Raw genomic sequence first — 14928 nt, forward strand, 5'->3', positions numbered from 1 at the left:
GTCTGGCGGAGGAGAGCCGTGCTGAATAAGTATCGGGTATAACTTACGGTCGCAGCAGTTCCCACAAATCTAATATACCCCTATACCAATCTTGAATATCGGTTATAACGAGGGGGAACGTTGTGAGTCGCAGCTACGGCAGATGCAGACAGTATGGCTTCTCGCCGCCAGAGACGCATGAAGTGTATGAAAGAGAGAGAGAGAGAGAGAGAGAGAGAGAGAGATGGAGACAAAAGCGCTTGGCGTTGCGTAGCCACTGCAAACTGATTGGTTCTTTCTGGCTATAATAATCCGATCTGATCCAGATTCGGCAGTCCATGGTCTAGATACGATTGTTTTCTAACGATTCTACGTTTGCAGTTTTCTCGTATCTTCAAAATTGTGGATATCACAGATTTTCATCCTTTGTGGAGGCGGAAGGGGCGGGGCGAAATTTGCAAAGCCCCTTGTGACGGATACTCTGATATCTAGACTCTCATTTGCAGCAACAGACTGTCAAATGCGTCCAACAAAATTTGAGCCAAATCGGACCAGCAGTACTTTCTATACATTTTTCTCTCTCCATTTACATATATGTCGATTTTGTTTGCTTTATCTGTCATTATGCCAGGACCAGCTTGCAGATCTTCATCCTGGTTTCACTCACTGGGTAAAAAATGTTGAATTATTTAGTTACTATAAAACGCACAGTAAACTCAAGAGCTTTACTCACTCAGTATAATCGGTTCGCACTGCACACCGAATGGTTAAGTAGAGTGCGAGTGTGAGAAGACTTTCGAGAGACGCATTGAGACTCATCTGCAATTCTGTAGAAGCATACTACTGTTTCGTACTCTTTTTCCGGGTCGTGATCCGGAATGCGGTCGTTGAGGCCACCGACGGTGGTCATATAATTTCTTGAATTGATTACCCGGAGCGCTCGTTGAACACTTAGAGCTGCGCCTCGGGCTATTCTCAATGAATTATACGATTCGTTAAATACATACATACATATAGCAGAGTGCAGCACTTTTGATGGCACGTGTAAATCGGATTCTACTGGTTGATGAAATACGGGAAAGTACATAAAAAGAAAATGAAAAATAAATTAAATAATGCCTCGTGACGCATGTGCTCCAGTTACCCATCATCTGCAATGGTGATAATGGCGATGGATGGACGGATGGCATGTTAAGCAGGCAAAGACCTCCCGTGCTGTCGTACCGAGAAAAAAATTATAAATATAAACAAATTTTGAAAATTGAACTTCTAAGAGCTATGTATTTACATACATACTCATTTCTTACGCACATGAAAATTAGCATATTTAGATGTATTTACATTTGTACGTACAATAGGTACTCACACGCATACACAGGCAAAACGTTAGACGGACACAATCGCAAACATGGATTGGGATGTTTTGCTTTTTTTTATTTTTGTTTTTTGCACATTGCGCAAAAAAGCAAGAACGACTGTTTTTGTGACCAAGCGATAAGAAGATCATCGTAATATGCGCTTCAGAACCGTAAGGGCGCTGTTCGCGAGTAGTGGCAAGAGAACAAGTGATGTGTCCAGCACAAATGGATTAAAACAATGGGTTCTAAACCTCGATTAAAGACTTATTTCGATAGGCATCCATATCCTAAAAATAAATAATTTGATTCATTAAAAACACACTGTACACACACGAACATTAGCACCCTCAAATACAAATTGGAAATGTGGGAAGAGTGTGATTTTACACACAGACACACTCTCACGCAGCACGAACACAGCTGTTCGTGCTGTTTAATTTAAAAACGAAGAAAGATATTTGCGCGGAACTCAGTTGTGCGCTAAACTTTGCAATCGTCGGGCCAGACCAGTTTCACCAGGCTGATCGAGAGAAATGGAATCGTCAGCGCTTACATCTGTTGTCATGCTGGTGCTGCTCGCCATCCTCGCTGGAGGGGAGGCGGCACTACCGTATCGCTGTAAGAGAATATGCCACGCCTCATTTACCGAACTCACCCAACAATTTGCTTCCTTAGCAGCTTCATCGTATCGCTATAGTCAGCAGTTCTGCATGGACACACAGACCGGGCGCCAGCTGTATGTTGGTGAGGTTTTCACACGCCTGGAACAATGCATGAGGGTTCAGTGCCTGGGCACTCTGCAGCTCTGGGAAGACAGGTGAGCATTAAATGCTTTGATATATACTCTAAAATATGTAAACTTTTTTCCCGATTTAGTTGTCTAGTGCCCAGCACCATCAAGGGCGACTGCAGGTCCATTCCGCCAACAGAGTCTAATCTTGAATACCCCAGGTGCTGTCCGCTGTATGAATGCAAGACATACGAGTCGAGCGCGGAAGGAACACTGGAGCAAACAAACACTTACGACCACAATGGCTCGCTGCGCAAGTCACACCTTACCGAAGTGATAGTCATCAACAAAAAGCCGCGATTAGATCCGGAGGACTCTGCCATGGGAGCCATACGCAGAAACTATGTGTAAACTCGGCACCCAAACTTTTTTGCTTGTAATTGATATTGTGATTGTGTGGAATTAGGCCTTACTTAGTTGTAGTTTCAGCTGTTGCGTTGTAATTTGATGAAGGAAAACAATAAATAGAAGGAAACATGTATTGTATACACGTGTAGGTTCCCTGGCGCAAAAGTAATGTTGCGTCGCTCATGAGCGAATGGACAAAAAGAAATATCACTTAAGTGAACTAACTGAACTATTACCTTAACCTTATGACACTGAACTAGCTCACTTATCTTAAAGACAGAGATACCCTTACAGGAAAATCAAGCAGTGAGAGCGAAAGTTATTTATTCATTAGTTTGAATTTTAAGTCGATTGTTATTGCTAATCTAACCGGCTACGAGTGTTGAAATGCGCATAGTACCACAGTTCTTCGACTTTTAGTTGGGAGACAAATCTGAAGATGATAGCGTATTGTCTCGGCCTATGTCTGTCTTTCAAATAAGAGAGCTATACCCCATTTACACTAGGGCTGCGTTATTCTTGCGTTCCAGGTGCGTTTCCTCAATTTTCCGAATATTTCTACGCTTTTCTGCCTATCGTGTTCATAATCCCCACTAACAACAATAAAAAACAGCTTTTTTCCTTTTTCACTAATTTTTGTGATCGGTCTATGCCAGTATAACAGCAAATAACGTTAATTGTACGCTGTTGTTTGAACGTAAATTTAGCGATTTATGGAATCACTTTGACACTCTAGGCGATCGATGGTCTAGCGATAAGAACAGAATAAATGATATCTCGTCCAATTTTATGTAATAGCCTCTTTACACAAGGGCTACGTCATTTTTTTCGTTTTAAAAACTCAGTTTTATTTAATACAATAATCACAGGGACATAGTGGTAAAAAAAGTTACGTTCTTTTCAAATGCAGGTGCGTCTGAATATTCGACTATTTTTGCGCTTTACAGCACATTTCTGCTCTTAGAGCAACTGTCACCACTAATAACTACAAAAATATATCAGATCAGATATAACATTTTGGCGCGTTAATATAGGAAGTTGACAAAAAATATATACGTATTCTTAAATAGTTATTGTGTGATTTTCAAAATTATAACTTATAATGACTACGGTCCTTTAAAATGTCATTAACATGTAACACTAAAAACAAATAGTTTACGGTTATGCTGCTCGTGCCCAGAATATACCAGATTGGCTTTTCCAGTTTGTATCGATAGCCTTTCCAGTATTAATCGGCTTTTTATTTTGCTGATCTGAGTACCCGTTTTCAATATGCCTGCTGCAAAAATTTCAATCGAACAAAATACAGGCATGCATTCAATTAGAGCTGCTCTTTAAAACGTATTTTCTTCGTGGTGGTCGCAAGCGGTCACATTTCATTAGCAATAAAATATTGGGGGAGCTACAGCCGAAGCCATTAACCTTGTTCACTTTAAATAAATTTTCTACAGCTGACTGAGCAGTGTAACCGTAGAGCATGCTCACCTGGTCACACTCTACTGCTAACTAAATATGACACCATGATGAAATTATACATATAATACATGTAAATTATACATGTATAATTTCATCATTCATTCTTATTTTGCTCGCGTACACTTTTTTCGGATCTGAGTACTAGGATTTAAAAACAACTAATTGATACAATATAAACAAATAGAATCGATAGAATATTATCGGTGTTAAAGCATATTTTAATATAAAAAATTATAAAAAATATACAAATTTCGAGAAAAAACTATAATATCGCAGAATATATCGAAACATATTCCGATGTTTTGAACGATTTTTTCGGTAGAAACGAATGCAGAACAATAAAAACAATACAAAAGTGCAGTGAGGTTAATCTATTCAAGGATAGGACACGAAACAATACAACACAAAACTCTGCACCAGACAACGAGAACTATACACTAAGACAACAAAAAAAGTTATTGCACAGTCAAGGCACGCGAATTTCATCACAATAGCATAATGTTACTGCGACTTGCTTTGTCGGCAGCCCGTCCGGGTAGCAGCCTTCTTGGTCAGCAATCCTCGCAGAGCTTTCTGAAATCAAAACTTCAGGTGGCTGTTGTGCGTAACTATGCTCGTGGCCCGGTACGCACACGCGCTCCTGTGGTGGAGCAGCAGGTACGCCATCCATCTCTCAAAGAGAAACTGATGGGTCCACCAAGTGCTAACGGTAGGTAACTATAATATGTATGTGCAGTTATTGTGTAACCAGTTTAATTTCACGAACTTCTAGCGTATTCGATGGGCAAAGGTGCTGCTGCTGGCGCCGCAGTTGTCGGGTTGGGAGCGCTCTGCTACTATGGTGTGGGCCTGGGCAAGCACACGAGCATTGCCGATAATGCCATGTGAGTTTCGTTGGTTTGCAGATGTTATGCATTCTACATAATAGAATTTAAATAAGAATAAGTATTTTTTTCCATATAGAATGTGGCCGGAATATGTAAAGAGTCGCATCCAGAGCACCTACGCCTTCTTCGGTGGATCCTGCATCCTGACAGCAGCCTCTGCAGCTGCCGTCTTTCGTTCTCCCCGCCTATTATCGTTGGCCTCGCGAGGCGGGATCATGGTAAGTACATACCAGCGCCCCTGCCCTCAACACAAATCCAAGCAAACATAAAACTTTCACTTCATTCGAACAGTGGTCTATTGCTTCGCTGGCGCTCGTCATTGGCAGTGGGGCAGTAGCGCGTTCAATTGAGTACCATCCAGGAATTGGACCGAAGCACCTCGCATGGGCGGTCCACTGCGCCATCTTAGGTGCTGTCATCGCACCTCTTTGTTTCATTGGTGGTCCGGTTCTGACTCGTGCTGCTCTTTATACCGGAGGCATTGTTGGTGGCCTGTCCACAATCGCTGCATGTGCGCCAAGCGATAAGTTCCTGTACATGGGTGGCCCGTTGGCCATTGGTTTGGGTTTTGTCTTTGCCTCCTCGTTGGCTTCTATGTGGCTGCCGCCAACAACAGCCCTAGGTGCTGGTAAGTAGTAAACAATGCCTGTGATATGCAATCTTATGAATCCACCCTCAAAATAATAATCTTCATCTAGGTCTGGCATCCATATCCCTCTATGGTGGTCTGGTGCTTTTCAGTGGCTTCCTGCTTTACGACACGCAGAGAATGGTCCGCAAGGCTGAGGTCCATCCCCAATACTCCTATACCCCCTTCGACCCTATCAATGCGTGAGTCAATCTTGTGTGACACCGTGTTTCATAAGTAACCCCAAATTATATTTTTTATGCTCCAGCTCGATGTCTATTTACCTAGATGTTTTGAATATATTCATCCGTATTGCCACTATCTTGAGCGGAGGGCAGCGCAGAAAATGAGTCCGCTAGGGTACATGTTTTGAAGATAGATCGATAATATATTTATACCACTATTGAATAAATTTATATGCCCTAAATATGATCTATCTCTTTCAAAAACGCCTTTTTAGGCTGCGAGAAGCACACTATCTATCTAAATGTGTATGCCACTGTATGTATCCCTATAATATACTATTTTTTCGATGTTGACAAAATCATATTGAGCTACATATGTATTTAAAACCTACACATAAACATGAATGGGAACGTTTGGTCTTATTTGCCCTAAGATGTTTCTCCAAGAGACAGGAGGTTATGATGTAGTGCAGAGAATGGCAACAAGCCATCGCAATTAAAAGCTCACCAGATAGCTATCGAGTGTTTTTCTAGCACCACAACTACCGTGCGAGTACATGCTTTACAATAAATCGGTGAGGTGAGGTTTTTTGGTACCACCTTGTGACGATCGGTGCGCGAAATTAAAACAATTTGTTTATTTTTATGTATGACTAACTTTATATTAAACCTTGTATCTTTGTATACATTTACATTAAGACATGCTGATGCTGATAATATACATATAACAAAAGAACCAAAATAGTTAGTCGTCTACAGTTTTCGGTCCTTATGTATTCCGTTCTCTGTTAAAAAATTGTCTAGTAAATCTGCTGTTGATGGAATGGCTATGGATATGCATATGGAAAGCAGACGATCCGCGCATAAACACCCCGAATGACCGCTGTGACTTCGCGATCGCTCTCACTTTTTGTCGCACTTTTCATGAGTGATGGAAAAAACATAGAGTGAAAGAGAAGAACCACAACTGCTAGTTTTAATGTTAATTCTTGCACTTAATTTATCCTCTCTCACCGATTTGATTAGAATTTTTTTGTTTGCATACCGCTTCTTCCATTTGGTCTGGCTCTCTCTTCTCACACCAACACCAGCCGTTATGTCTTCCAGGCAGGGGCATACACTAGAAGAAAAAGAGTGCGTGAGTGAGAGAAAGAGAGAGAGATTGTAGTTCGTGCAGCCAAGCGAAATGGTTTTCTTCATTCTGGCTGTAATAATTATCCAAAGAGATCCAGACTCGGCAATCTGGTGGATATCTCTATGTATTCGGTTATCTCCTATCTTCAAAATTTGATTATGCCACAGATTTTCGGTCTTTATAATGTCGGGGCAAAATTTTGAATATACAGAATACAGAAAACACTTCGTTCTGGCTGTTAAATGCGTCTAACCTTATATGTACTCTTTGTGTTCCGGGTTTTAATAATACCTATATATATTGGGACAAATGGTCATGATTTTAGTTTGTGTTTTGTATCAATTTTGTTTGTTAATTGAAATTCAAAGTAACCACTCTGTATACATATGTCTTGTGCTATAATATTTTAATAGCTGATGATTAAGTATTCTAAAAAAAATTTTGCATCAAGAAGTAAAATTCGCAAAAAAGGGTGCTTTTGATTTCGCAAAATGAAACAAAAGGAATCTTAATTGCAAAAGGAAAAACTAGATAACTTATTAATAAATTTACATACATATAATAAACGGTTTTTTAACCAAAATTTCAAATTTTGCTTTTGAAAAAGTCGACAAATTAACAACACTGCGTTTTCGTGCAGCCAGCTAACGCAGCCCGATTCGGTTATCGATACATCGGAATAAAATCCGAGGATACACTGCAATAAACTAAATTTTGCGCTTAACAGTACTAACTTGTGCGTTAAACAGGACATGAGAAAATGAGAGACAAATTTGAGAAACGGGAGAACCTAAAAACTTGCAGAAAAAATTCAAACAAAAATTATCGCCAATCGCAGCAAATGGTGTGACATAAGCTTATCGCTGTGTCTGTTATTTCAGACTATATTGGCCTTGAAGTGTAGTGGAATACAACCATTAGAGAGCTCAGGTGGCAATAAGCTCACGAATACATCGATAAACGGAAACATATCTAGCAAACGATAGTCACAGTCTCAACTCGCCCCTTTAGCAAACTTTACCAGGGCGAGAGATGCCAGGATTTCCAAATTGTGTGTAAATGTTTCAAATTGAGCTGGCTAGCACTTGACAAAGCTTGCTCTATAATTCCAAATTTTTACCTACTGTGAAATTATTGTCATTGCGTACAAATCTACACATCAGTGGATTGAAATATTTTTCCAAAGCTCAACCCCATAACAATATTTCTTGGCAATATAAGGCAATAAAGAATCAACAAAATTGAGCAATTTAAACACTTCGCAGACTAGCCAGACGATACGCATTACAGGTAAAACTACCGTTCGTACCTGAAACAGGTGAGTGGGGGAGAGACAGACGCCCGACCGCGCCCTAAGCCGGCAGATCGATTGGCGACTTTCCTTATGTTTTCTTTGCATTGACAGGCACAATTAAAAATATTGCAAAGCAGGACGTTGAACAGAAAAGTCAATTGACCCTCAGCCGAACGAAGAAAGTGGTTACAATACGGCCATGGAGCGCCGATATTTAAAGAATCCGTTCCAAGATTTCATTGGCGGCGAGAACACAGCATTCGCCAGTGATGAGGAACACATAAAAAATCTCATCTGTACCTACGTGGATACCATTTTGGAACATTGCCACCCCAACAGTGACGACGAGGACGACCGCGGAGACTTGTATGTGGGCAATGCCGGCATCGCCTTCATGTTCTGGAAGTTGGCCAGCTGCGAGCAGACGCGAGATCTCTACCCCCCAGCGCTGCAGCATGCATCCGCCTTCATTCGAAACGCCAAGGCGAATGCCGAGCGCTTCAAGAAACGGTCTGCCGAGCGCTACTCCTTTCTCTGTGGCAATGCTGGAATCTATGCCGTCTCCGCAGCTATATCACAGGCAGTCAAGGACACCGAGGAGCTGTCCAACGACTTGGCGAACTTTAAGTCGGGCATTCCTTCCAGCAAGGAGTTCATTCACACCAAAAACGGCTGCGATGAGGTGTTGGTGGGACGAGCCGGCTATCTCTCCGGCTGCTATTGGCTGAACGACGTTCTGCCCGATAAGAAGATTACCGACGACGACTTAATCTCCATTTGCCAGCTGATTGTGACAAGCGGTCGCGAGTACAGCAAGATGAACAATTCCCCCTTGCCGCTGATGTTTCAATACCATGGAACAGAGTACTTGGGAGCTGCCCACGGACTGTGTGCTATTCTGCATATGCTGCTAGACAGTCCCTGGTTTCGCACAGTGCCAATCTCGGCTCCGGCAGCCGAGTTGCGTGAAATCAAGCGCTCCATTGACTACTTTCTCGTGCTGCAGGACGCCGAAGGCAACTTTCCGGTGGCCCTAGAAGACTTGCGGTCGGGAAGGGACAAGCGCCTAGTGCACTGGTGCCACGGCGCTCCGGGAGCTGTTTATATGTTAGCCAAGGCCTACTTGATATTTAAGGAGGAGAAGTACTTGACGTCCTTGCGCCGCTCGGCCGATTTGGTCTGGAAAAAGGGATTCCTTCGCAAAGGTCCGGGCATCTGTCACGGAGTTGCTGGCAACGGCTATGTGTTTCTGCTTCTATTCCGGCTGACCAACGAAATGAAGTACCTGTACAGGGCGCACAAGTTTATGGAGCTTCTGACCAACTCTGAGTTCAAACAAAGGGCTCGCATCCCAGATAACCCACACAGCCTGTATGAGGGGGTGGCCGGCACCGTCTGCTTCTTGGTAGATATACTAGAACCGGAGCAGGCCTACTTTCCCTTCATGGATGTCTTTCACTAAGCTCCCAATATCCGAATACCTCAAGGCCAAGGACCCAGGTCCGCCTATGCTCAACAAAGGCTTCCAACTCGGGAAGTTTATCATTATTTCTAGTCATTTTGCCTACTTTTATATTTTAGTTCTCGTTGCAAAACGCAAATGTAATTGCGTTAACCAAATCGGGGTGGACTGCCGTTTAGGGGGCTTTCGATCCACCAGTGAGCGCAGCAAATGCAGGAATGTTCTCAGTCATTCGCATATCAAAATTATTTTCGCTTTAAGCCAAACAATTAACATAATGCATACAACTTATACACACAGATATTACATAAATATACATTATATTTATATACATATTATATACATATACTTGCGATGACATCTATATATATACACAGACACACGCATACGATTACTTACATGCATAATAGGCTTTATACCAACGAGTAACTCCCAAAGAGCTCCAAGTCTTTTGTCAATGAAAATCAAATAAATAATTGTGCTATTTTATACAGATATTACAATCCTAAATAACTAGTATCTGGGTTGACTTTGATTCGAAGCGAGAAATATTCATTTGATAGGGTCAATAGGTTCAATAGCTTTATTGACAAGAGTAATTTCGTCTGTCGGCAGATGCAGTATCGTCCAGAGCACTATGTATGTATATGTATATATAACAACACCTTATAACCTCGGCCTCCACACCACATTTTGTTTACATTTTCAGCTAAAGTAAAGCAAAAATATCAGCCCCACAACAAAAAACCGGTCGAAATACTACATAAACATATAGAAACAAGAAAGAATTTTCGCTGGCAGCGGGGCCTAAAAGCGAGGTAGAATCGTCTCAGCCGAATGTGGCGCGATGGTGTTGGTGTCTCTGAGAGACAGCAATAGGAGGATGCACCCCCCAAAATGTAATCCTCAAGGAAGTAAAGGAAGTGAGGAGTAAAAGGGAATTATAATTGGATTTTGCTGAGGTGAGCAGTGGACCAGTTGATTATTTATCAAGGCGAGTTTATAAAGTATGCTAAGAAGTTTAGGTGTTTTTTTATTAATTACAGTCGCTTAAGGTGTGCAATCTTCGGAAAAAAACGTTTCATTATTGTAGCACTAGCTTCAAGTACAGTTTTAGATTTTTAAATCTAGTTTTAGTCGTGTATTTTAGATGCGTCTCGCAGAACAGATTGCATAGCGGTCTCGGATGTAGCAATATTGGTTCGGTTTTGTTAGTTTTTGCCATAACTTGATCCCTTCTTTATGAAATCACTCAGAACACACCTAATGTTACCAATTTTCTCATTTATTTTCATTATTGATGGACCTACTTCCAGCGATGCATTTTTTTTAGATTTTTCGTCCTTTGAAAAACACCATAACTTTCTCTCTCTAACACTCTAATTGATTTTTGAGAGTTTTTTCGATGTCCGGTCGCGGCCACAACCCAAATAAAAAATTTTTCAATGTGAGTATCGTATTCAAGTGTCGCCTTTTTTAAGAACGGTAATTTGAGTTATTTCAATTAAATTGTTTTCCTTAATCTAGTTTAATGAATATTTCTATTCTTTTTTTTAATTTATGCTAAATTGAATAGAGATATGAGGAAAATTCAAATTCACCGTTTTCTTTGGCTTGTGCCGGAAATATTAGTACCTGAAGTGTACATTTTTAGTGTCTCTTATTCAATTGTCGGGGAGTATACTTACAAGTTCTTTTTATGCAGCTTCTTTGCTTTCGTTTGTTACTTCTTTTCTAGCTAAATGGTTATATATTTCGTTAGCGGCAAGTTCGCCAAGGATACGCTTTGTCTAACGAATCCTGTTTCTGAACTCTGGCTAACAGCCACAGCATCCGCGATGGCCAGCGTTCGAGTCCGATTCCGACCAACCACAGGAGCAGAACATTTTCGAAGGTTGTTTTTGAAGTCCACAACGTCCTGCTTTGTGACCCTGTTCAGTGTTTGTCTTTTCTTTTTCTTCCAATTAAAGAAGTATTCAGTAGTTGCGATCTCATTTTAATTCCGGATTACTTTTCGCTCCAGCATAGTGTCGACTAGCCCCTCGCAGCTGATCAGCGTTTGGCGTGCATCATTGAACTCTGTTTCGCTGAGCTGTGACACAAGGCCTGGTATGCGAGACTTAAATGTCTCCATACGTTGGTCAACATGATCAGCCGAATGCTTATTCTCTTCAGTGTCTACTGTAATAGCACAGGCCATCACGTTGTAGCCGCCGCATTTTTGTAGGCTCAGCCTGTAGCCCAACTCTTGAGTGCGCAGCTGGTTGAAGAAGGGTTCTTTCACATTCTGCTCTACCAGATCTACTCCAGTTTACGATCACTTGGTCCCATTTGATAGTAGTTTCTTACAATCGTATTCGTATCTTTGTGGTTTAAGGCTTTCGCCCTTTCCAAGTGGTATCTGCACTAAGCTATTTTCCAGTGAGGATGGATTATTTAGTTTTTGGCTATTGAAAGTGGAAAGGACTAGTTACATTGCCTGAAGCGCTTGTTCTTGAGTAAAGTTTTCCTGTACGAGTCCTTGGATGCACATTTGACGCTTTTTGAGGTCTTTAGAGGAAGGAGGCGCTGGATCCAGCTCTGGAGTGCACATCGTGATTATTGATTATTGATTAATGATTATTTTCACCAGTTTTTAATGCATGCTAATGAATGAAGCCATTAGTAGGGTAGTTGACATTGCTTCCAGTGCAATTGGCAGCACTTAGTGGAAGGGCGGCGGAAAGGAGTACTGCCTTATGGTTACCCTAGACACTAGGTGGACATTCAACACAGCTAGAAGGAGCTGCAGCCTAAGGACTTTGATGGTTTCAACACACCCAGGTACCTACAGCAGACGGGACAAAGCTACTTCAAGAGGAGGCTGCTTTTTTACGCCACAGGATGCAGGAGGGAACGGAGCAATACGAGGTATCTGGAGGAGTCCCGCAGGGGCAGTGCTGTGCTCCCTACTGTGGAACGCAATGTACGGCTCAGACTCCTCCACGGAGGTGGTGTACTTTGCGGACGGTGTAGCAGTTCTAGTGGTAGCAAACGACTTGTCCGTCTTGCCCGCATTCATCAGTGGCTGGAGCTGGTTGGGCTCCATTGGGCTGGACCAATGCCCTCCAAACATCGAGCTACGCCCAGGGTATGGCAGCCACTCACTTGGCACTGGGCATAATCTGTGCCTTCCAGACCGTCTTGGACGAGGCAGCCCACGTGATCGCAACAGAGACTCAGGAAGTGGCAATACCGCTGGGATACGGCCACTAAAGGACGATGGACCCACCGACCCATCCCAACCATCGAGTGGCATCGGTGAGCACGTTTTTTTATTTGTTTATTTTTTTTTTTTTATTAGAAATCATTTTTACTTAAACTATGATCAAATATTAGTGTTATTTACACTGACTTACTACATATTTTAAGAGTTTAATTATTAGGTTTATATATACATTTTAATGATGTGTTATTCAGCAATTTTTTCTATTTATACCCGATACTCAAAATGAGTATTGGGGTATATTAGATTTGTGGTAAAAGTGGATGTGTGTAACGTCCAGAAGGAATCGTTTCCGACCCTATAAAGTATATATATTCTTGATCAGCATCAATAGCCGAGTCGATTGAGCCCTGTCTGTCTGTCCGTCCGTCCGTCTGTCCGTCTGTCCGTCTGTCCGTCCCCTTCAGCGCCTAATGCTCAAAGACTATAAGAGCTAGAGCAACGATGTTTTGGATCCAGACTTCTGTGATATGTCACTGCTCCAAAAATATTTCAAAACTTTGCCCCGCCCACTTCCGCCCCCACAAAGGGCGAAAATCTGTGGCATCCACAATTTTAAAGATACGAGAAAACCAAAAACGCAGAATCGTAGAGAATGACCATATCTTTTAGACTGCGGAATCTGAATTGGATCGTATTATTATTATAGCCAGCATCAAGAAAACAATTTCATTTTTTCTCGCCCTGTCTCTCTCTAACACACACGTAGCATAGGCGGCTTTGCTTAGAGTAAAACATTAGCGCCTAGATCTCAGAGACTATAAAAGCTAGTGCAACCAAATTTGGTATCCACACTCCTAATATATCGGACCGAGACGAGTTTGTTTCAAAATTTCGCCACACCCCCTTCCGCCCCCGCAAAGGATGCAAATCTGGGGATATTCACAAATCTCAGAGACTATTAAAGCTAGAGTAACCAAATTTAGTATCCGCACTCCTGTTAGATCTCACTATAAAACGTATATCTCAAAATTTCGCCACACCCCCTTCCGCCCCCGCAAAGGATGCAAATCTGGGGATATTCACAAATCTCAGAGACTATTAAAGCTAGAGTAACCAAATTTAGTATCCGCACTCCTGTTAGATCTCACTATAAAACGTATATCTCAAAATTTCGCCACACCCCCTTCCGCCCCCACAAAGGACGAAAATCTGTTGCATCAACAATATTGCACATTCGAGAAAACTAAAAACGCAGAATCATAGATAACGACCATATCTATCAGATTGCTGAATCTGAATCAGATCAGATCATTTTTATAGCCAAAGGAACAAATCAATTTGCAGTGGCTACGCAGCGCCCGACGTCACGCTCAGACTGATTTTCTGTCTCGCTCGCACGCACTCTTTGTCGTGTCGTTTAATATTAGCGGCGTCTGCCGGAGGAGAGCCATACTGACTTAGTATCGGGTATAACCGTAGAGTTGCGGTGTCCGCAGCAACTCACAACGTTCCCCCTCGTTTTTATGTTCGATGGGTGGGAGACGTTTGAGTCGTGGAATTTACGGGTGCAGTAATCCTCTAGCTGGTTAATTTGGATGGTTAATGGGCCTATCGTTGTATCGGCTGCTGTGATGGTTAATTTGATCTCCAATTTTGGGATGAGGAGATCTCTTTCCAGCATTGTGGTCCGAACAAACCACGGGACACCTGGCATGACTCTGATTTTATTCAGATGCGTCTTCGCTGCACATCCCCAGACTTGAATGGCGTATGTCCATATGGGGATTATCGTTGCCTTGTACAATAAGACTTTATTGCGTAGGGGAAGCTTACTTTTTGAGTTCATGAGCCAGTGCAACTTATTGAGTTTATTTTGACATTTGATGACTGTAGCTTTGATATGTGGTCCCCAAGTCAGGCTTTTATCGAGGTGGACACCGAGGTAGCAGTGACTGCTCTTGCGCGGAATTATATTTCCGTTGAAGGTTAGGTCTGGTGGGTGCTTGCTTCTTAAAGTAAAATTTATGTTAACTGACTTTGTTTCGTTAATTGTGATGTTCCATTTTTTTGCCCATTTTTCCACGGATTCGAGGTAGATTTGAAGTTGTTCAGCAACGGCTCTGTAGCAGGCGGATGATGAGAGAATAGCAGTATCATCAACGTAAGTGGCGACCAGGA

The 14928-nt window shown here is 42.0% G+C and overlaps 3 protein-coding genes and 1 long non-coding RNA gene across 7 annotated transcripts; 3 read left to right on the plus strand and 1 right to left on the minus strand.

Moving 5' to 3' along the window:
• Positions 1-264: 264 nt before the first annotated feature.
• LOC113566588 lies at positions 265-2052 on the minus strand. 3 transcript variants are annotated; one of them, XR_003409148.1, is made up of 5 exons: positions 1993-2052; positions 1346-1624; positions 1124-1194; positions 713-1038; positions 265-645 (listed from the first exon to the last, which is right to left on the minus strand). It is a non-coding gene; the product is annotated as an uncharacterized LOC113566588 (long non-coding RNA). The 3 variants fall into 3 exon arrangements; XR_003409147.1 differs by lacking the exon at positions 1993-2052 and having other exon boundaries at positions 1346-1632; XR_003409149.1 differs by lacking the exon at positions 1993-2052 and having other exon boundaries at positions 713-1035; positions 1346-1491.
• Positions 1747-2613, plus strand: LOC6600750. Of its 2 annotated transcripts, none has more exons than XM_002025752.2 (3): positions 1747-1955; positions 2016-2154; positions 2214-2613. In XM_002025752.2, the coding sequence occupies exons 1-3, from the start codon at positions 1871-1873 to the stop codon at positions 2476-2478; spliced, it is 489 nt and encodes a 162-aa protein (XP_002025788.1). In that variant the 5' UTR covers positions 1747-1870; the 3' UTR covers positions 2479-2613. The 2 variants fall into 2 exon arrangements, with proteins under 2 accessions (XP_002025788.1, XP_026848679.1); XM_026992878.1 differs by having other exon boundaries at positions 1752-1955; positions 2013-2154.
• Positions 2614-4312: 1699 nt separating this feature from the next.
• Positions 4313-5946, plus strand: LOC6600749 (growth hormone-inducible transmembrane protein). The gene is made up of 6 exons (XM_002025751.2): positions 4313-4660; positions 4724-4835; positions 4915-5056; positions 5130-5466; positions 5537-5669; positions 5735-5946. Exons 1-6 carry the CDS (start codon positions 4450-4452, stop codon positions 5814-5816), a joined length of 1017 nt encoding a protein of 338 aa, XP_002025787.1. The 5' UTR covers positions 4313-4449; the 3' UTR covers positions 5817-5946.
• A 1886-nt stretch (positions 5947-7832) lies between these two features.
• On the plus strand, positions 7833-9842 carry LOC6600748 (lanC-like protein 3 homolog). Its single transcript, XM_002025750.2, has 2 exons — positions 7833-8104; positions 8192-9842. The coding sequence occupies exon 2, from the start codon at positions 8280-8282 to the stop codon at positions 9540-9542; it is 1263 nt and encodes a 420-aa protein (XP_002025786.1). The 5' UTR covers positions 7833-8104; positions 8192-8279; the 3' UTR covers positions 9543-9842.
• The last annotated feature ends 5086 nt before the right edge of the window (positions 9843-14928 follow it).

The sequence above is a fragment of the Drosophila persimilis genome, unplaced genomic scaffold, assembly GCF_003286085.1.
Source record: "Drosophila persimilis strain 14011-0111.01,24,50 unplaced genomic scaffold, DperRS2 tig00000793-arrow-arrow-pilon, whole genome shotgun sequence".
Classification (NCBI taxonomy): Eukaryota; Metazoa; Arthropoda; class Insecta; order Diptera; family Drosophilidae; genus Drosophila; species Drosophila persimilis.

Coding starts and splice junctions, on each gene's coding strand:
- LOC6600750 (XM_026992878.1), top strand. CDS start 1,871: ATGGAATCGTCAGCGCTTACATCTGTTGTCATGCTGGTGCTGCTCGCC. Junction 1,956..2,012: donor GGCGGCACTACCGTATCGCT/GTAAGAGAATAT, acceptor TTGCTTCCTTAG/CAGCTTCATCGTATCGCTAT. Junction 2,155..2,213: donor CTGCAGCTCTGGGAAGACAG/GTGAGCATTAAA, acceptor TTCCCGATTTAG/TTGTCTAGTGCCCAGCACCA.
- LOC6600749 (XM_002025751.2), top strand. CDS start 4,450: ATGTTACTGCGACTTGCTTTGTCGGCAGCCCGTCCGGGTAGCAGCCTT. Junction 4,661..4,723: donor GGGTCCACCAAGTGCTAACG/GTAGGTAACTAT, acceptor ACGAACTTCTAG/CGTATTCGATGGGCAAAGGT. Junction 5,670..5,734: donor CCCTTCGACCCTATCAATGC/GTGAGTCAATCT, acceptor TTTATGCTCCAG/CTCGATGTCTATTTACCTAG.
- LOC6600748 (XM_002025750.2), top strand. CDS start 8,280: ATGGAGCGCCGATATTTAAAGAATCCGTTCCAAGATTTCATTGGCGGC.